Genomic DNA, 22,397 nt, shown 5'->3' with positions numbered 1-22,397 from the left:
AAAGATGTTGTGAAACTAGAAAGGGTTCAGAAATGATTTACAAGGACATTGCCAGGGTTGGAGGATCTGAGCTACAGGGAGAGGCTGAACAGGCTGGGGCTGTTTTCCCTGGAGCATCGGAGGCTGAGGGGTGACCTTATAGAGGTTTATAAATTCTTGAGGGGCGTGGATAGGGTAAATACACAAATTCTTTTCCATGGGGTTGGGGAGACCAGAACTGGAGGGCACAGGTCTATGGTGCGAGGACAAAGATATAAAAGGGATGTAGGCTGGTCTAATTGCAATATTTAAAAATTATCTGGATGGGTATATGAATAGGAAGGTTTAGAGGGATATGGGCCAAGTAGTGGGAAATGGGATTAGATTAGGTTGGGATATCTGGTTGGCATGGACGAGTTGGACCGAAGGGTCTGTTTCCACGGTGACTCTATGACATTTATAATTATTGTTTATACAAACAGATATTAAAGAAACTGATATTTTAATAATGTAGATGATATATAACATTAAAACAAACTTTCATAGTAGGCAATACCTCATTCACCCACAATATCCCTTGAAATTTCTGACAATTACACTCCAAAGACTCCCTCAATGATCCCCTGGAAAACAGGACATTGAATATATAACCAATACGTAAAAATCTATTAAATCCTCCAGCTACACGTCAGTTTCATTTGTTCCACCTACTGAATGCATCAGAAATTGCAACAAATTAAATAAACAATATTTCAGAGATTGTTGTAAATGAAGGAGATACAGTCACTCCTGGAAATGCTCTGAATGAATATGTTTGCTTAAAATAACCTTGCATTAAAATTCAAATCCCTAATGTGAAAACTCCTCTCTTTCTTTAAAGTATGTTCTTGCCATGTCTGTCTCTCTTTTATATGTTTTGTATATCCAGGATATAACTAAGCTTTCAACTTCTCCCCAGAAGTGACTATCTTGACGATACTGTTTCCCCTTTAGTCTGGGTCACCCACACACCATGTGAGAATCAGATTCAGTTTGGATGCTAGGGCATGGAGTTCTGTACAATCAAGATCAACTTTAACCTTTTGTGTGTGTTTTTGTGTTCCTGTAGGTAGTTCACTGGCAGAGCCCTCACATGCATGCCTACTTCCCTGCTCTAACATCATGGCCATCTTTACTTGGGGACATGTTGGCAGATGCTATTAATTGTTTAGGATTCACTTGGGTAAGAACTGTCAAAAAGTATAATGAAGCTTTCAGTAATACTGTTCAGTAATAAAGTACAGTCAAGATTGTGAGAACATCATTGAATCTGTAGATATTCGTTGTGTTTTATAACCATTGCGTTTGTCTGGTTCTGATTAAAAGGTCGAAATGGTCACAGCCAGTAAATCTGACTCTTGTCACCTGTATCATGATTATTGTTGGTTTCTTTATGAATTGGTTGAAAGTCTCCCAAGTTCAGCTCTTCCCAACGATTGGGGCAATTAACAGCATTGGTTTATAAACTTTTCAGAACAAAACCTTTTTCACTAAAATTGGAATTGCTCCCTCTCAATCTCCCAGTGACAAAGCTGAAGAACATTCCTGTCAGGACTTGTGACCTACCTGATCTGTAGAAATGGCCGGTTGTTAACAGTGTCACTATGATGGGACAATCACAGGTTCATTATCATGATAAAAGAATCAGAGAGTTTGATATGATGGAGAGTGACACATTGTACTTGTGCTACCTTTCTGAAAGAGCTGTCCAACTTACTCCTGATCCCCCTTTCTCTGTAGAGTGTACACTGCAGGTAACAAAACCTCTGGATGGAATAGTCCCCACTTGCCCAGACGAGTGCAGCTCCAATAACACTCAAGCTTGACACCATTCAGAATGAAACTTGATTGGTACCACATCAGAAACATCCATTCCCTCCACCACTGACAGCAGCAACAGTCTGTGCAGGACACAGAACATTAACTCAGTATTTTGATCCACTTGCCAGAAGAGATTGGTCTTTCTATTTCTCGATCAAATTCTCTCACAATTTGAAACAACTTTTAACCTTTATTGCTTCATGGAAAACATTTGCAGCTTCCGCTATCTGTCAGTCTCTCTTTCTTTCTCTCTCTTTGGAATCCTGTTAAACTCTTCCCCAATCTTTCCAAAACCACTTTGGTATGACATGCATAACCTGATTATTTTTGGGCTTTCAGAATGAATGTCAGACTCAGATTATATTTGTGTGAAAATGAATTTGATGTTTTCAATTCCAGGCCTCGAGCCCAGCCTGCACCGAACTGGAGATGAACGTACTGGATTGGTTGGCTGCAATGCTGGGTCTTCCTGATCATTTCTTGCACCATCACCCAGAGAGTCAGGGAGGAGGCGTTCTCCAGGTACCCACAACTTTCACTGACAACCTATTCTCTGTAACACATCCTTCCTAATGATTCAGTGGATTATGCAGAAAATATCTGTTTTAATTATCAGGTATTAATACATTACAATGTTCCTGTTCCTGATCACTTTTGTTGTCAAAGCATCATTCATTCCATTGACAGATCAGAGTCAGTGTCACTGAAGGGACAGCATTGGTTGTGTTGAGATGCTATCAGGATTTAGAGAATCCTCTTTCTGATAATTATCAAGTTTGAGCCTTTGAATTCCTCACAACTTTACAACAGCGAAGTATTTCCAAGCCCAAGTCCTTGTCCTTAGATATTTGTCGCCATTTTGATGATGATGGATCTAATGTAAGTTCTGCTTTAATAGCAATCGGCCTGAACTCTGCACACCTGGGCTGTAGTCTCTGTGCCATTTCCAGCCCCAGTCAGAGACCTCACCTGCTGAGCCCTTGGGTAACCCAAGGAAACCCAAACATATAAATAGGAAGCAGGAAACATCAGCAGCGCTTTGTCCAGAGGCTCACTGAGGATGTTCCCTAGTATGGTGATGAAATGTCTGAAAATGAACCTTCAAGCTCAGCGAGCAATCCTACATCCATTTTACTAAATTACCCCTAGTGTCCAGGCTAGATGTGGAGTTAGTGTTGGGGTGGGGCTGAAGGGCCAGTGCTCTTCAGAGGGTCAGTGTGAACTTGATGGACCAAATGGCCTGCTTCCATGCATAACCATACATGGGATTCTATGACAGGCTGGGAGACTGGGCAAAGAACCGACAGATGGAATACAACATGGGAAAGGATAGGGTTATGCACTTTGGTAGGAAGAATTGCAGCATAGTTTTTTTCTAAACAGGGAAAGGTTTTGGAAATCTGAAGCACAAAGGGTGTTAGGTGCCCTAGTTTCAGATTCCCTTAAAGTTAACACGAAGGACCAGTTAATGGTCAGGAAGGCAAATGCAATGTCTGCATTTAGTTCAAGAGGGTTAGAATACAAGGGTGGAGATAGAACATAGAACATAGAACATAGAACAATACAGCACAGAACAGGCCCTTTGGCCCACGATGTTGTGCCGAACTTCTATCCTAGATTAAGCACCCATCCATGTACCTATCCAAATGGCGCTTAAGGGTCGCCAATGATTCTGACTCCAACACTCCCACGGGCAGTGCATTGCATGCCCCCACCACTCTCTGGGTAAAGAACCCACCCCCCCCTGACATCTCCCCTATACCTTCCACCCTTCACCTTAAATTTATTTCCCCTTGTAACACTCTGTTGTACCCGGGGAAAAAGTTTCTGACTGTCTACTCTATCTATTCCTCTGATCATCTTATAAACCTCTATCAAGTCACCCCTCATCCTTCGCCATTCCAACGAGAAAAGGCCGAGAACTCTCAACCTATCTTCGTACGACCTATTCTCCATTCCAGGCAACATCCTGGTAAATCTTCTCTGCACCCTCTCCAAAGCTTCCACATCTTTCCAAAAGTGAGGCGACAAGAACTGCACACAGTACTCCAAATGTGGCCTAACCAAAGTCCTGTACAGCTGCAACATCACTTCACGACTCTTGAATTCAATCCCTCTGCTAATGAACGATAATACACCATAGGCCTTCTTACAAGCTCTATCCACCTGAGTGGCAACTTTCAAAGATCTATGTACATAGACCCCAAGATCCCTCTGTTCCTCCACCTGACTAAGAACCCTACCATGAACCCTGTATTCCGCATTCTTATTTGTTCTTCCAAAATGGACAACTTCACACTTGCCAGGGTTGAATCCATCTGCCACTCCTCAGCCCAGCTCTGCATCATATCTAAGTCCCTTTGCAAACGACAAATGCCCTCCTCACTGTCCACAACTCCACCTATCTTCGTATCATCTGCAAATTTACTGACCCACCCTTCGACTCCCTCATCTAAATCATTAATAAAAATTACAAACAGCAGAGGACCCAGAACTGTTCCCTGCCGAACTCCACTTGTAACTGGGCTCCAGGCTGAATATTTACCATCTTCACCACTCTCTGAATTCCACCGGTTAGCCAGTTTTCTATCCCATTGGCCAAATTTCCCTCTATCCCATGCCTCCTGACTTTCCGCATAAGCCTACCATGGGGAACCTTATCAAATGCCTTACTAAAATCCATGTACACTACATCCACTGCTCTACCCTCATCCACATGCTTGGTCACCTCCTCGAAGAATTCAATAAGACTTGTAAGGCAAGACCTACCCTTCACAAATCCGTGCTGGCTGTCCCTAATCAAGCAGTGTCTTTCCAGATACTCATAAATCCTATCCCTCAGTACCCTTTCCATTACTTTGCCTACCGCAGAAGTAAGACTAACTGGCCTGTAATTCCCGGGGTTATCCCTATTCCCTTTTTTGAACAGGGGCACAACATTCGCTACTCTCCAATCCCCTGGTACCACCCCCGTTGACAGTGAAGACGAGAAGATCACTGCCAACGGTACTGCAATTTCCTCTCTTGCTTCCCACATAATCCTAGGATATATCCCGTCAGGCCCGGGGGACTTGTCTATCCTCAAGTTGTTCAAAATGTCCAACACATCTTCCTTCCTAACAAGTATCTCTTCTAGCTTACCAGTCCGTTTCACACTCTCCTCTTCAACAATACGGTCCCTCTCGTTCGTAACTACTGAAGAGAAGTACTTGTTCAAGACCTCTCCTATCTCTTCCGACTCAATACACAATCTCCCACTACTGTCCTTGATCGGACCTACCCTCGTTCTCGTCATTCTCAGGTTTCTCACATACGCATAAAATGCCTTGGGGTTATCCTTGATCCTATCCGCCAAGGATTTTTCATGCCCTCTCTTAGCTCTCCTAATCCCTTTCTTCAGGTCCCTTCTGGCTATCCTGTATCCCTCCACTGTTCTGTCTGAACCCTGTTTCCTCAACCTTATGTAAGCCTCCTTCTTCCTCTTTACTAGACATTCAACCTCCCTCGTCAACCAAGGCTCCCTCACACGAACATTTCTTTCCTGCCTGATAGGTACATACATATAATGGACACGTCGTATCTGCTCCTTGAAAAAGTTCCACATTTCCACCACATCCTTCCCTGACAGCCTATGCTCCCAACGTATGTTCCTCAAACCCTGTCTTACAGCATCGTAATTTCCCTTCCCCCAATTCTAAAATCTACCTTGTTGTGCGCACCTATCTCTCTCCATAACCAAGGTGAAAGTCACAGAATTGTGGTCACCATCACCAAAACGTTCACCCACTAACAAGCCCATCACTTGTCCCGGTTCATTACCGAGCACCAAATCCAATGTGGCCTCCCCTCTGGTTGGATAATCTACAGACTGATTTAGAAAAGCTTCCTGGACACACTGCACAAACACCGCCCCATCCAATCTACTTGATCTAAAGAGCTTCCAATCAATATTTGGGAAGTTGAAGTCGCCCATGACTACGACCCTGTGGCTTCTGCACCTTTCCAAAATCTGTTTCCCAATCTGTTTCTCCACATCTCTGCTGCTATTGGGGGGCCTATAATAAATACCCAACAAGGTGACTGCACCTTTCCTATTTCTGACTTCAGCACATACTACCTCCAGAGGCAGATCTCCCTCATACTTCCTTTCTGCAGCCGTTATACTATTTCTAATTAGCAACGCCACCCCCCCTCCTTTTTTACCACCCTCCCTAATCTTACTGAAACATCTGTAACCAGGAACCTCCAACAGCTATTCCTGTTCCTCATTTGTCCACGTTTCCGTGATGGCCACAACATCGTAGTCCCAGTTACCGATCCACGCCTTAAGTTCACCCACCTTATTTCTGATACTCCTTGCGTTGAAGTATACGCACTTGAGCCCATCTCTGTGTCCGCAAGTATTCCCTGTCAGTGCTACCTTCTCCACAGCCTCCCTACAGTCTTGAACATCCTGACACACAGCTAGCTTACTTGCTGGACTACAAGTCCGGATCCCATCCCCCTGCCAAATTAGTTTAAACCCCCCCGAAGAGTGATAGCAAACCTACCCCCCAGGATATTGGTGCCCTTCTGGTTCAGGTGCACCCGGGAGGCAACAAACCATCTGAGAGTCTCGCCCATGTCCACAGAACCGCCTGTCCGTCCCTCTAACTAGAGAGTCTCCTATAACTAGCGCTCTCCTCCTCTCCCTCTTTCCCTTCTGAGTCTCAGAGCCAGACCTCACGCCACAGACCCGTTCACTGCAGCTTACACCTGCAAGGCTGTCCCCCCCAACAATTTCCAAAGCTGTATACTTATTTTTTAGGGGAACCCTGCACTGCCTGCTTCTTCCCCTTCCCACCTCTAACTGGATGTATTGCTTAGGCTGTATAAGGCTCTGGTCAGACCACAATGTGAAAATTGTGATCAGTTCTGGGCTCTATATCGAAGGAAGGATGTGTTGGCTTTGGAGAGGGTCCAGAAGAGGTTTACAAGAATGATCCTGGGAATGAGGGGCTTGTCGTATGAGGGACACTGGGCTGTACTTGCTGGGGTTTAGTTGGATGAGAGGAAATCTCATTTAAACTTACAGAATATTGAGAGGCCTTGATAAAGTAGACATGGAGAAGGTGTTTCCACTAGTAGAAGAGATTAGAATCCAAGGACACAGCCTCTGAGTGAAGGGATGATCCTTTAGAACTGAGATAAGGAAGCATTTCTTCAGCTGGGGGCGGGAGGTGGGGGGGTGGGGGGGGGTGGGGGGGTGGGGGGGGGGCGGTGGGGGGTGGGGGGGTGGGGGGGGTGGGGGGGGTGGGGGGGTGGGGGGGGGGTGGGGGGGTGGGGGGGGAGGTGGGGGAGGTGGGGGGGGGTGGGGGGGTGGGGGGGTGGGGGGGGAGGTGGGGGAGGTGGGGGGGTGGGGGGGGCGGGAGGTGGGGGGGGGGGAGGTGGGGGGGTGGGGGGGGGGTGGGGGGCGGGAGGTGGGGGGGGGAGGTGGGGGGGTGGGGGGGGGTGGGGGGGTGGGGGGGGTGGGGGGCGGGAGGTGGGGGGGGGAGGTGGGGGGGTGGGGGGGGGGTGGGGGGGTGGGGGGGGGTGGGGGGGGTGGGGGGCGGGAGGTGGGGGGTTGGGGGGGGGGGGGAGGTGGGGGAGGCTGAATCATTGAGAGTGTCTTTAAGGTGCAGATAGATAGGTTCCTGATTAGTAAGGGGATCAAGGGGACCATGATTGAATGGTGGACTAGACTTGATTAGCTGGATGACTGAATTCTGTTCCTGTATCCTTATGATCTTACTGATCAAACTGGAGCAGTGGGTCTCCCCGGACAGATTCTGATTAAAATTGAGTCGATTTGAGAACAGCCCAGAGTATTCCAGGATCAGTAAGAGTCTCGAATCACCAACAATTCAATATTATTGAAGATGGGAGAACACAAATTGACTTCCTCAGTGTCATGTCCACCTGACCTTTCATTTCATAGAATCCAGTGGTTAATAGAAATAAGATAAGAGGCTGTGTGTTTCTGACCAAGTTGTTGGAATGTTGCAGAGTACAACCAGTGAGGCCACATTAGTCGCCCTATTAGCTGCAAGGAAAGCCAAGATCATGGAGCTAACGTCGACCGTTCCCAAACTTGATCACTGTGTCCTCAACTCCCGCCTGATTGCATATGCCTCTGACCAGGTGAACAGGGAGGACAGGATATGGGCTATTGAGGGGGGGGGGGGGGGGGTTTGTGGGGTGGGCTGGTGATTTTGTTGGGGGTGGGGGTGGTGTTTTTGTGGGTGGGGTGGGGTTTTTTTGGGGTGTGGTTTTTGGGGGTGGGGTGGGGTTTTTTTGGGGTGTGGTTTTTGGGGGTGGGGTGGGGTTTTTTGGGGTGTGGTTTTTGGGGGTGGCAGTGGGGTTTTTCTGGGGATGGAGGTGTTATTTTTGTGGGGTGGGGCTGTTGTTTTTGTTGGGGGTGGTGTTTTTGAGGTGGGTTATTTTTTGTGGGGGGTGTTTTTGAGGGGGGGGAGGTGGTGTGGGTGTTTTCCCAGTGCACTGCTAGCAACCTGCCCTCAGCAGGAAGGCAGGGTGGGGCTCCCCTCTTGCTGTAAACCTCGGCCCAGGGGAGGGTCTTGCTTTCCCCTATCTCCATGGAAATTGGTGAAATTTTGCACTCGCCATTCTCCAGGGGATTATTTCTTTGGAATTAGTGTTCAGATCTGGGATTGCTCCTGAATTAATTCTCAAGGATTTTGTCCTTCTTCCTAAGCTGATCAAACAAGTTCCCAGGCATTTGTCTCTAAAATGATCTTTCAATCCAATATGATTTCTCAGGCTCATTCCTCTGTGGAAAAAGCTGGACTGATCACTTTTGTTAAAATTCGGTTCCTTGAAACTGATGAAGATTGGTCCCTTCGAGGTGAGACTCTGAAGCAAGCACTGGAAGAAGATAGAAGATTAGGACTTGTTCCATTCTTTGTAAGTCTCAGTAAGAACAATTTTCTTCTGAATGGAACGGGTTTTCATTCTGTTTCCTAGTATGGCTTTAATCAGCAGATTCTCCAGATTCCAAGCTCTATCTTTCCCTGAAGCTGCCCCTGTCCAGTCTTCAGTGGAAAGAGGAGGAGCTGAGCTACTGCTGTGCACTTCCTTCAGTGAAACATCTGAGGAATCTTGTTAAGAAAACCAGCTCAGTCTTTGCTGAGTTTGGAACATGATTCTTACTCAGATTTAAACGCACACTCGCTACATACTTTTTAGAATGAAAAGTCTCAGACCTGTAACAATTACTCGGTTTCTCTCTTCACAGATACTGCCTGGCCTGCTGAACATTTCCAGCAATTTCTGATTTTAATTTTGATTATGAGCATTCACAATATTAAAGTATTTTAATCGTAAATTTTCATTTTTTAAAAAAGGACAAAAGTCAAATTGTATTAAACACTGAGGAAAATTGAAGTTTGAATTCTATATATTTTGAAATAAATTTGAAATTGTCTTCAAGATATTGTTGAAATCTAGTGTGAAGGGCAATATTGGTTCACTGTGGCATCACTTTTGGGACAGAGTCTGAAGTCAACAGTTTATTGACTGAACCAGATTCTGTAATGCAGATGTATCTACATAAAAACATAGAAAATAGCCACAGGAGTAGGGCGATCAGGCCTTGAGACTGCACCACCATTCAACATGTTCAAAGCTGATCATACAATTTCAGTACCCCACTCCCACTTGCTCTCCATAGCTCTTGATCCCTTTAGCCCCAAAGTCCATGTCCAGCTCCCTCCTGAATATATCTAATGAACTGGCCCCAGGGCTTCCTGTGCGAGAGAGTTGTACAGGTTCACAGCTCTCTGAGTGAAGAAATTCTTCCTCATAGCAGTCCTTACTGGCTTACCCGTTATTCTCAGACTGTGACCCCTAGTTCTGAACTTCCCCAACATCGGGAACACTCTTCCAATATCTAGTCTGTCCAGTCATAGAGTCATAGAGGCTTAGAGCTGTCCAGCACAGAAATAAATCCATCGGTCCAACTCCTCCATGCCAAGCAGATATCCTAACCTAATTCAGTCACATTTACCAGCATTTGGCCCATATCCCTCTAAACCCTTCCTATTCATATACCCACCCAGATGCCTTTTAAATGCCGTAATTGTACCAGCCTCCACCACTTCCTCTGGCAGCTCATTCCATACATGCGTCAACCTCTGTTGACCCTTAGGTCTCTTTTATATCTTTCCCCTCTCACCTTAAACGTATGTCCTCTGGTTTTGGACTCACCTCCCCCAGGGAAAAGATCTTGTCTATTTATCCTGTCCATGCCCCTCATGATTTTATAAACCTCTATAAGGTCACCCCTCAGCCTCCAACACTCCAGGGAAAACAGCCCCAGCCTATTCAGCCTCTCCAATTAGCACAAACCCTCCAACTCTGGCAACATTTTTGTAAATCTTTTTCTGAACTCTTTCAAGTCTCATAACATCCTTCCTACAGCAGGTAGATCAGAATTGCACATAACATTCCAATAATGATCCAACCAATGTTCTGTATAGCCACAAATGACCTGACAACTCCTATACACCTACCAATAAAGGAAAGCATACCAAACGCCTTCTTCACTATCCTATCTACCTGTGACTCGACTTTCAAGGAACTATGAACCTGCACTCCGTGGTCTCTTTGTTCAGAATTACTCCCCTTACCATTAAGTGTAAAACTCCTGCCCTGATTTGCCTTTCCAAAATGCAGCACCTCGCAATTATCTAAATTAAGCTCCATCTGATAATCCTAAGCCCATTGGCCCATCTGATCAAGGTCCCATTGTACTCTGAGGTAACCTTCTCCACTGTCCACTACACCTCCAGTTTTAGTGTCATCTGCAAACTTACTAACTGTACCTCTTATGCTCGCATCTAAATCATTTATGTAAATGACAAAAAGTAGAGGACCCAGCACCGATCCTTGTGGCACTCCACTGGTCACAGGTCTCCAGTCTGAAAAACAACCCTCCACCACCCTCAGTCTTCTACCATCGAGCCAGTTCTGTATCCAAATGTTCAGTTCTCCCTCTCTCCTATGTAATCTAACCTTGCTAATCAGTCTCCCATGGGGAACCTTGTCAAATGCCTTACTGAAGTCCATATAGATCACGTCCACCGCTCTGCCCATATCAATCCTCTTTGTTATTTTTTTCAAAAAACTCAATCAAGTTCATGAGACATGATTTCCCACGCAAAAAGCCATGCTGACTTTTCCTAATCAATCCTTGACATTCCAAATACATGTAAATCGTGTCCCTCAGGATTCCCTCCAACAACTTGGCTAACACCGATGTCAGGCTCACTGGTCTATAGTTTTTTCTTAACCAAAACCTCAATTTCTTTAGTCATCCAGAATTCTCTACACCTACCAACCTTGCCCATCATTCTAACAGGAATATACTTTCTCTGGACTCTCGTTATCTCATTTTCGAATGCTTTTAATTTTCCAGCCGTTCCTTTACCTGCAAACATCTGCCCCCAATCAGCTTTTGAAAGTTCTTGCCTAATATCATCAAAACTGGCCTTCAGTCCCATCAGAATTTAATGTTTCTATGAGATTCCCCCCTCATTCTTCTAAATTCCAGCGAATACAAGCCCAGTCGATCCAGTCTTTTCTCATATGTCAGTCCTGCCATCCTGGGGATCAGTATGGTGAGCCTTCACTGAACTCCCTCAAATAGCAAGAGTGTCCCTCCTCAGACTAGGAGGCCAAAACTACACACAGTACTCAAGGCATGGCCTCACCAAGACCCTGTATAACTGCAGCAAGACATTCTTACTCTGATACTCCAATCCTCTCGTTATGAAGGCCAGCATGCCTTTCGCTTTCCTCACGGCCTGCTGCACCTACATACCAACCTTCAGTGACTGTTCCACCATGGCACCAAGGTCTTGTTGCCCCTCACCCTTTCCTAAACTGCCACCATTCAGATAATCTGCCTTCCTGTTTTTGTGACCAAAGTGGATAAGCTCACACTTATTCACATTATATTGCATTTGCCAAATATTTACCCACTCAGCCAGTCTGTCCAAGTCATCCTGCAGCCTCTTAGCATCTTCCTCACAGCACACACTGATCCCCAGATTAGTTTTGGCTGAAAATTTGGAGATATTGCATTTAATTCCTTCATCCAAATCGTTAATGTATATTGTAAACAGCTGGGATCGCAGTACTGAACCCTGTGGTGCCCCACTCGTCACAACCTGCCACTCTGAAAAGGACCCGTTTATTCAACACTCTGCTTCCTGTTTGCCAACCAGTTCTCTATCCACATCAATACATTATCTCTCATAACATTAGTTTTAATTTTGCTTACTAATCTCTTGTGTGGAACCTTGTCAAAAGCCTTTTGAAAGTCCAAATACGGAACATCCATTGGTTCACCCTTGTTCACTCTACTGGTCACATCCTCAAAAAATTCCAGAAGATTTGTCAAACATATTTTCCCTTTAGTGAAATCCACGCTGATTTGGACTGATCCTGTCGCTGCTTTCCAAATGTTCAGTTATTACATCCTTAATGATTGGCTCTAGCATTTTCCCCACCACGAGATGGCTAATCAACTTAAAATTTCCATTTTCTCTCTCCCTCCTTTTTAAAGGGTGGGGTTACATTAGCTACCCTCCAGTCCATTGGAACTCTTCCAGAGTTTATAGAATGCTGGAAAATGATCACCAAAACATCCGCTATTTCGATGGCCACTTTCTTAACTACTCTGGGATGCAGAGCATCAAACCCTGGGAATTTATTGGGTTTTAATCATATTAATTTCCCCAGTACCATTTGCTGACTGATAAGGATTACTTCAGTTCCTCCTTCATGCTTGTCTCTCTGTCTCCTAGTATTTCCAGAAGTTTATTTGTGTGAAGTCTTAAGGAAGACAGATTCAAAGTATTTGATCAACTGGTCTGCTATCTCTTTGTTGTCGATTATAAATCCACTTGATTCTAAGGTGAAGTGACTTACATGACTTACACAACCACCTGATGAAGGAGAGTTGCTCCGAAAGCTAGTGTGCTTCCAAATAAACCTGTTGGTCTATAACCTGGTGTTGTGTGATTTTTAACTTTGTACACCCCAGTCCAACACCAGCATCTCCAAATCATGACTTACATGTGTCTTCATGTATCCAGTAGATGGGGCACTTCTCACGGGGTCCAGTAACAAGGCAGATGAATCAGAAAACACAATAAAATATACCTGGAATTATTCAGGAAGCAGCTTTTCTGCTTTGTCCTGATAACAGCAACAAATCAACAGAGTACTTCATGCCTTGTTTACGTTTCTTTATTCAATCATGGAATAATGGCATCACTCACTAGACCAGCATTTATTCCTGATGAAGGGCTTTTGCCCGAAACGTCGATTTTACTGCTCCTCGGATGCTGCCTGAACTGCTGTGCTCTTCCAGCACCACTAATCCAGCATTTATTGCCCAGCTCAAATTGTCCAGAGGGCAGATGAGAGTCAGTCACATTGTTGTGAGTCTGAAGTCTCAAAGTGCCTGTGGCATTGTATTAAAGAATATTTCTGGTCTGTGGTTTCTCTTGCCTGATACAATCTGTCCTGTGTTTTAGGTCTGCGCTACACTTGGTACGACTGCTGTGTGTGCCTTTGACTGTTTGTGTGAACTGGGACCTTTTTGTAAGTTGCAGTTTATAGAATTATTTCTGGACCACAGTCTTACAGCTTTTTCCTCTCTTGAATGATTTGAGATATGATCATGTCGGATGAATGGTTACAGGGGTTTCTGGGAATGTCCTTGAAACTTTTCTCTCTCCCTGTTGTACAGAGACATCATCTGGAATTCACAGAGAGGGAAGTGGTTCCACAATCAGAGCCTGGGTCCTGAGGATCATCCTCCAGCTTCACCCCACCCCAGGCTCTGAGGACCAGTCCCTGGCTCAGGCCATCTCTTGGGGGCACAGAATGAAACAGACAAGTTGCACAATGGACATTGAAGCAAGGAGAAGGTTCACTTTGTGAAAGCCGAACCCAGCTCAATGTTTGAACAGTGACTTGTACTTTAATATCCACACTGCATTAACTAGTAGTGCAATCTGTGTGTTTAGAGCATAGAACATAGAAAAGTATAGCACAGAACAGGCCCTTTGGCCCACGATGTTGTACTGAGATTTAATCCTAATGTGAAATATAGTAACTTAACCTACCCACCTCTCCATGTACATGTCCAGCAGTCACTTAAATGTCCCTAATGACTCTGCTTCCACCACCACCGCTGGTAACGCATTCCATGTATTCACAACTCTCCGTGTAAAGAACCTACCTCTGACGTCTCCTCTATACCTTCCTCCTAATATCTTCAAACTATGACTACTTGTACCAGTCAATCCTGCCCTGGGGAAGAGTCTCTGGCTGTTGACTCTATCTATTCCTCTCATTATTTTGTACACCTCGATCAGGTCTCCTCTCTTCCTCCTTCTCTCCAGAGAGAAAAGTCCGAGCTTATTCAACCTTTCTTCATAAGGCAAGCCCTCCAGTCCAGGCAGCATCCTGGTAAACCTCCTTTGCATCCTCTCCAAAGCCTCTGTATCTTTCCTATAGTAGAGTGACCAGAACTGGACACAATATTCCAAGTGTGGTCTCACCAGGGACTTGTAGAGCTGCAGCAAAACCTTGCGGTTCTTAAACTTGATCCCCCTGTTAATGAAAGCCAAAACACCATATGCTTTCTTAACAACCCTAACCACTTGGGTGGCAACTTTGAGGGATCTATGTACTTGAACAGCCAGATCCCTCTGTTCCTCCACACTGCCAAGAATCCTGTCTTTAATCCTATATTCAGCATTCATGTTCGCCCTTCCAAAATGCATCACTTCGCATTTACCCAGGTTGAACTCCATCTGCCATTTCTCAGCCCAGCTCTGCATCCTGTCTATGTCTCTCTGCAGCCTACAATAGCCCTCGATACTATCAATGACACCTCCAACCTTTGTGTCATCTGCAAATTTACTAACCCAACCCTCAACCTCCTCATCCAAGTCATTTATAGAAACTACAAAGAGCAGAGGCTCAAGAACAGAGCCCTGTGGGACACCATACAACACTAACCCTCAGGCAGAATACTTTCCATCTACAATCACTCTCTGCCTTCTGTCAGCCAGCCAGTTCTGAATCCAGAGCCAAATCTCCCTGAATCCCATACCTCCTGACTTGATGAATGAGCCTTCCATGGGGAATCCTATCAAATGCCTTGCTGAAATCCATACACACCACGTCCACTGCTCGACTGTCGTCGACCTGTCTTGACACCTCCTCAAAGAAATCAATAAGATTTGTGAGGCATGACCTGACCTCAGGCCAGAGTCTACACTAACCCCCAAAAGGATTTAGAAAGCATCTTGCAAAGAATCAATGCATCTTCTAAAAAGTACTTCTGAAAAATATGTCATTTAGATTGAGCTCAGAATTTGGTGTGTGTCTGAGACTGGGGTCAGTTATAGGCTACTCGCCTGCTTTAGCAAGTTTTTTTGCAGTTCCAAATATTTGAGGTTTTAGGATTTGAAGTTTCTGACACAGGAAACTCCAGGTGCCTTTATAAATATACTGACCAGAGCCCTGAGCAGTTCAGTGAACTTTAGCCAATTGCAATGTTGTGTAAAAGAGTTGGGTGTTTTCCACATGGAGAATTCAGAATGTTTTTGTTGCTGTGGCTGTCTAGGTGCGAGTGAGGGACTGTGGCTTCACATCGATGCAGCATATGCCGGATCTGCCTTCCTGTGTCCTGAGTTTCGGAATTTCCTAAAGGGTATTGAATATGCAGATTCCTTCGTCTTTAACCCTTCCAAGTGGATGATGGTTCACTTTGACTGTACGGTGTTTTGGTAAGTGATGCTGATGAGACTGAAGCCACCCTGTGACAGACATGTCTTACAGCAGACAGGCTATTCCCTTCCAAATCCACTCCACTATTCAACATGAGCACGATCTCCTGTCTCAATCCAACTTCCCAAACTATCCCCATTTATCTTGATGTCAGAATCTATGGATTTCTGTCTTCACTATAATCAAACATCAAGCATTTAATCTTCAACCTGTAGAATAATGGAATATACAAAGGATGATGTAACTGGTGGTTTTATTCTGGTAAAAAGGAGAGAAATGAGAGACTTTGAATAAAGAGGGAGGTTTCGACGTGACATGAGAGTACTCCTGTCACATATAGACGCAGGTCTGTGTGACAGTGCAGGTGAAAGTGAGGGAGCCTTACTCCAGGATAAAGATGAACTAGGACTGAGATTCCAAGACAGGTAGTAGCCTAATGATAGAAGCCAATCTCTAAGTGTCTGTGTAGACTTGCACAGGCACAGCATCTGAGAACACTAGCAGTGGGGTCTGCATCAACTAAAAACTACTTCATTTGAACTGAAATGAAGTTCTTGGAACTTTAAAATCTTTAAACTGTTTGTTCCCTCCAGCCTTGTTGTACCTAAACATTTTTGATTTGCTGTTTGCAGCTCAGTGAGTTGCAATTTGCTAATTATCTGACTGAAGTTTCTCATTCATAGGGTGAAAGACAAGTGGAAACTGCAGGAAACCTTCAGCGTTAATCCTGTATATCTCCAACATGCCAACTCTGGAGCAACTACAGACTTCATGGTGAGCTATTGGTTTCCAATGTCACACTCTGCATGACCAGCAGAGAGGCGAATGTGAGGACTGCAGATACTGGAGATCAGAGTCAAGATTAGAGTGGTGCTGGAAAAGCACAGCAGGTCAGGCAGCATCCGAGGAGCAGGACAATCGACGTTTTGGGCAGAAGCCCTTCATCAGGACACATCAATTTTCCATGATCAGCAGAGAGCTGGGAATTGAAATGACTGGAGAAAAGGAATTTGGCTTGGAGCCAGAATCATTGCTGAGATGATAGTTGTGTTGGTTAATAAGGTCAGGCTCCAGCTTGTAGATGCTGAGGGTCAACTTCCAAATACATGTTAGTGACAAGAAGACTCAACACAAATTGACCAATTCTTGGGGAAATAAGGCAGGGGAGGTGAAATAAGGTATCAGAGGGGGAGCACTTTTGGGTCAGTGACTATAATTCTATTAGTTTTAAAATAATGATGGAAAAGGATAGACCAGATCTAGCAGCTGAAGTTCTAAATTGGAGGAGGGCTAATTTTGACGGTATTAGGCAAGAACTTTTAAAAACTGATTGGGTGCAGATGTTTGCAGGTAAAGGGACGGCTGGAAAATGGGAAAGCCTTCAGGAATGAGGTAACGAGAATCCAGAGAAAGTATATCCCTGTTTGGGTAAAAGGAAAGGCTGGTAGGTGTAGGGAATGTTGGATGACTAAAGAAATTGAGGTTTGGTTAAGAAAAAGAAGGAAGCACAAGTCAGGTATAGACAGGATAGCTTGAGTGAATCCTTAGAAGACTATAAAGGCAGTTGGAGTATACTTAAGAGGGAAAGCAGGAGGGCAAAACGGGGACATGAGATAGGTTTGGCAATTAGGGTTAGGGAGAATCCAAAGGACTTTTACAAATACATTAGGGACAAAAGGGTAACTAGGGAGAGAATAGGGCTCCTCAAAAATCAGCAAGGCGGCTTTTGTGTGGAGCCGCAGGAGATGCGGCAGATACTAAATGAGTATTTTGCATCAGTATTTACTGTGAAAAAGGATATGGAAGATATAGAATGTGGGGAAATAGATGGTGACATCTTGGAAAATGTCCATATTACAGAGGAGGGAGCGCTGGATGTCTTGAAACGCATAAAAGTAGATAAATCCCCAGGACCTGATCAGGTGTACCCGAGAACTCTGTGGGAAGCTAGAGAAGTGATTGCTGGGCCTCTTGCTGAGATATTTGCATCATTGATTTTCACAGGTAAGGTGCCGGAAGACTGGAGGTTGGCTAAAGTGATGCTACTGTTTAAAAAGGGCGGTAAAGACAAGCCAGGGAACTATAGACCAGTGAGCCTGACCTCAGTGGTGGGCAAGTTGTTGGAGGGAATCCTGAGGGACAGGATGTACATGTATTTGGAAAGGCAAGGACTGATTAGGGATAGTCAACATGGCTTTGTGTGTGGGGAATCATGTCTCACAAACTTGATTGAGTTTTTTGAAGAAATAACAAAGGATTCATGAGGGCAGAGTGGTAGATGTGATCTATATAGACTAAAGTAAGGCTTCGACAAGGTCTGTCATGGGAGACTGATTAGCAAGGTTAAATCTCAGGGAATACAGGGAGAATTAGCCATTTGGATACAGAACTGGCTCAGAGGTAGAAGACAAAGGGTGGTGGTGGAGGGTTGTTTTTCAGACTGGAGGCCTGTGACCAGTGGAGTGCCACAAGGATCGGTGCTGGGCCCTCTACTTTTCGTTATTAATATAAATGATTTGAATGTGAGCATAAGAGGTATAATTAGTAAATTTGAAGATGACACCAAAATTGGAGGTGTAGTGGACAGCAAAGAGGGTTACCTCAGATTACAATGGGATCTTGATCAGATGGGCCAATGGGCTGAGAAGTGGCAGATTGAGTTTAATTTAGATAAGCCCGAGATTCTGTGTTTTGGGAAAGCAAATCTCAGCAGGACTTATACACTTAATGGTAAGGTCCTAGGGAGTGTTGCTGAACAAAGAGACCTTGGAGTGCAGGTTCATAACTCCTTGAAAGTGGAGTCGCAGGTAGATAGGATAGTGAAGAAGGTGTTTGGTATGCTTTCCTTTATTGATCAGAGCAGTGAGTACAGGGGTTGGGAGGTCATGTTGTGGCTGTACAGGACATTGGTTAGGCCACTTTTAGAATATTGCATACAATTCTGGTCTCCTTCCTATTGGAAAGATGTTGTGAAACTTTTAAGGATTCAGAAAAGATTTACAAGGATATTGCCAGGGTTGGAGGATTTGAGCTATAGGGAGAGGCTGAACAGGCTGGGGCTGTTTTCTGTGGAGCGTCAGAGGCTGAGAGGCAACCTTATAGAGGTTTATAAAATCATGAGGGGCATGGATAGGATAAATAGACAAAATCTCTTCCCTGGGGTGGGGGAGTCCAGAACTAGAGGGTATAAGTTTAGGGTGAGAGGGGAAAGATATAAAAGAGACCTAAGGGGCAACCTTTTCATGCAGAGGGTGGTACGTGTATGGAATGAGCTGGATGTGGTGTGTATGGATGTGGTGGAGGCTGGTACAATTGCAACATTTAAGAAGCATTTGGACGGGTATATGAATAGGAAGGGTTTGGAGGGATATGGGCCGGGTGCTGGCAGGTGGGACTAGATTGGGTTGGGATAACTGATCGGCATGGACAGGTTGGACTGAAGGGTCTGTTTCTGTGCTGTACATCTCTATGACTCTATGACTAACTACAAAATCAACAATAATTTATGACAGTTTCAGGAAACTTTGAGAGAATATTTAGCAGGCTGAAGGGATCTTAGGTTTCTTAAAGTGAGGCACAAATCATGCTGTACCTTTGTAAAGCTCTGGTTCAACCCAAGTATAAAATAATCTGCCTAATTCTGGTCACCACACTTCATGAAGATGGGAAGGTCCTTGAGAGGAAACAGAGGAGGTTTACCAGAATCATTTCAGGGATGAGGGGTTGTAATGATGAGGTTAGTTTGGAGAAGCTGGTGTTGTGTACCTTGGAGTAAAGGAGATGAAGGAGGAGATTTTCTATAAGGTGCAGAAGATTAATTTGGCAGCTCGATCAGAAGAAAGAGATCTTGTGCTATTGACTGATAGAACAAAGGTGAGGCGGGGAGACAGACTAAGCATTTTGGGAAAATGATGTGGCATGGTTTGTCACAAAGAAGTGTTTTTTGTAACACAACAACAGGTTTCGGCGTGGAACTGTCAGTCTGTGACAGAGCTGACAGCAGAAACAGTTTCTAAAGGAAATTGACCAAGTGAATGAGGGAAATGTACTTGAGTGAGGGAGAGAGTGGGACATTGGAACTGACTGGGTTCTCAGTGGAGACCTGCAAGGACATGATGGGCTAGCCGGCCTCCCGTCATGCTGTAAATGACACTGCTTCTGTGGTAGGAATCCAAAGTAAAAACCTGTCATGGTTGTGGGTGTGTTCGCTGAGCTGGGAAGTTGATTTGCAGACGTTTTGTTTCCTGTCTCAGTGACATCTTCAGAGATTTGGAGCCTCCTGTGATGGGCTGCATGTACTGTGTCTTCTGGAATTTATTTGGTTCCATTTCGGCTGCTTCCAGTTGCCAGTTCTGATTGCTTGTTGTAGTGGCCGGTATATTGGGTCTAGGTCTATGTGCCTGTTGATGGAGTCCATGGCTGAGTGCCAGGCTTCTAGATCTAGAAGACACAGTAAGCAGTGAGATCCAAACACTGAAGGTGTCATCTAGACAAGGGATAAAACACCTGCAAATCAACTTCCCAGCTCAGCGAACATACCCAACAACCACAACAATCAGCACCCGAGCAACAAATCTTTAATCAAACCTTAAAAATAAAAACCTTTTATGAACCTAATTGTACCTGCCTCCACCACTTTCTCTGTCAGATCATCTTTTAAAGATATAAAAGAGACCTAAGGGGCAACCTTTTTCACACAGAGGGTGATGTGGGTATGGAATGAGCTGGCAGAGGAAGTGGTGGAGGCTGGTACAACAGCATTTAAGAGGCATCTGGATGGGTATATGAATAGGAAGGGTTTAGAGGGATATGGGCCAAAAGCTGGCAAATGGGACTAGATTAATTTAGGATATCAGCATGGACAACTTGGACCAAAGGATCTGTTTCCATGCTGTACATCTTTATGACTGGCTGTCATTTCTTGGCCTCTGCTATTAACCAATAAAGTGTAGTTCCAAGGCCCTGTGCAGGAGGTCCTGAAAGTTTGATTTCACCTGATCATCAAGGTTAATGAGTGTGATACTAATCTGCAACTAGGGAAGGGCCATTCTCAAAAAAAACCAGTGAGGATGGTGGACAGCCCAGCCAGAGACAGGGCAGACCAAGATTAATCAACTCAACATCTTCACCTTGTTTGACATCTCTTGCTGCTACTAGCAGTCTAAAAGATTCTAGTCAAAAGTCATTAAAATCTGAAATGTTAACTGTTTCTCTTGTCACAAATACTGCCAGACTTGCTGAACTTCTCCAGCATTCATTGAACCAAAGCTGAGTCAGTCACTGATTACTGTGGCACAACTTGTATGGAGATTTTATGGTTGGGGATTCAATGATTGAATCAATCACAGTATTATTGTAAAAAATATTTAAGTTACGGATTTAACTTGTTATGAAAGACAATCTGTCTTGGTTTTGAAGTTTCTGTGGTTACCTGCAGCTTTCACCCAAGTGCTCATCTGACAATCAACCCTTTTGGAATTGTCTTTCCCGTATCCTGCCTGTGCATGTAACCCTCTGACAGAGCCGAAGTGACATTCACCATCTGACAGAAATGTTATCAGAAAGTTACCAAATCTGACTAGGCTACTGTTGATGTCTGATGGTGAACAGAGACAATTCTGTAACTTGTTAGAATGTAAGATGTTTCTGACAAAGATAATGCAGGGATTTATTTGAAGATATGATTTTCTTGTTGACAGGACTCTCTCTCTCTCTCTCTCTCCACAGCACTGGCAAATCCCTCTGAGCCGTAGATTCAGATCTGTAAAGCTCTGGTTTGTTATTCGCTCTTTTGGTGTGAAGAAACTACAGGAACACATCAGACATGTAAGTGTTGAGTGTATTATTTGTTTAAATATTTGTTACAGATGTAGTTGATTGATCTTTGTGTGGGAGAGTGCTGTAGGCTGAATGTGGGCTCTTAACAACAGAACTACAAATTGGCTATAAGCCAGATAACATCACTCCATTTCTCCGAGCCAGATTTACATCAGAATTTCAAAACAAAGGTTCCCTTTGCTACTTGTCGTGCATTTTAATTACTCTACAGGTCTTTTCCCAACCCGTCCCACATAAAACAATAATAAGAAACACTGATTCTGTTGCATGTTCAATCAGCCAGTTGAGCTGAAAACTGAAACAGAATATTTTAGGGAAGTAATTGAGATGGCAGAAAGAAAAGCTCAACGAACACAGAAGCTGATCTTTCACACTCAGCATGTTGCTGCAATTTGGCCTGAGCTCAGGAATAAGAAGGTTTAATGACGTGTTTGGTGTAATTTATAGACCACTGGCTAGTGGGAAGGAAATAGAGGATCAAAGCAGAACATCACAAAGCAGTTGTTATGGGGTACTTTAATTATCCATATGCATACCAGGATGGTGGTCATGCAAGAAGCTGTGATTGTGTTGAGGAGAACAGAATACAATGGTGTGTCTAGTTCAATAAGCAAGGATGCACTGCTAGACCTCATTCTCAGGAAATATGAGGGTGAATTGGATCCTATGACAGTAGGGGATATTTACAGGACAATGATCTTTGTATCATAATGGCAGTAGAAAATGGTATTGGTTAACAAAGAGTAAGAAAGTCAGGTGTTGGAGAGTAGATTTCAATGGGGCAAGAACAGCAAGACAGACTGAAACTGAAGGTGGACAGGATAAACAGTCATTGAACAATGGCAAGTTTCAAGACAAAGAGACAGATGGGG

General features: G+C 44.4%; 1 protein-coding gene across 1 annotated transcript in view; it reads left to right on the top strand.

Moving 5' to 3' along the window:
- hdc (histidine decarboxylase) overlaps positions 1-22,397 on the top strand; it is a 32,167-nt gene that overhangs the window by 5,532 nt on the left and 4,238 nt on the right. Inside the window, exons 3-10 of the mRNA XM_072565468.1 lie at positions 1,088-1,201; positions 2,239-2,361; positions 7,864-7,998; positions 8,635-8,778; positions 13,419-13,485; positions 15,524-15,686; positions 16,371-16,461; positions 21,415-21,513. Of these exons, the coding sequence (XP_072421569.1) occupies positions 1,088-1,201; positions 2,239-2,361; positions 7,864-7,998; positions 8,635-8,778; positions 13,419-13,485; positions 15,524-15,686; positions 16,371-16,461; positions 21,415-21,513 (936 nt within the window). The remainder of the gene's footprint in view (positions 1-1,087; positions 1,202-2,238; positions 2,362-7,863; positions 7,999-8,634; positions 8,779-13,418; positions 13,486-15,523; positions 15,687-16,370; positions 16,462-21,414; positions 21,514-22,397) is intronic.

Source organism: Chiloscyllium punctatum, chromosome 48, assembly GCF_047496795.1.
Source record: "Chiloscyllium punctatum isolate Juve2018m chromosome 48, sChiPun1.3, whole genome shotgun sequence".
In the NCBI taxonomy this organism is placed as follows: domain Eukaryota; kingdom Metazoa; phylum Chordata; class Chondrichthyes; order Orectolobiformes; family Hemiscylliidae; genus Chiloscyllium; species Chiloscyllium punctatum.
The sequence above is the reverse complement of the archived record's forward strand: the minus strand, read 5'-3'. Positions and strand labels throughout refer to the sequence as shown.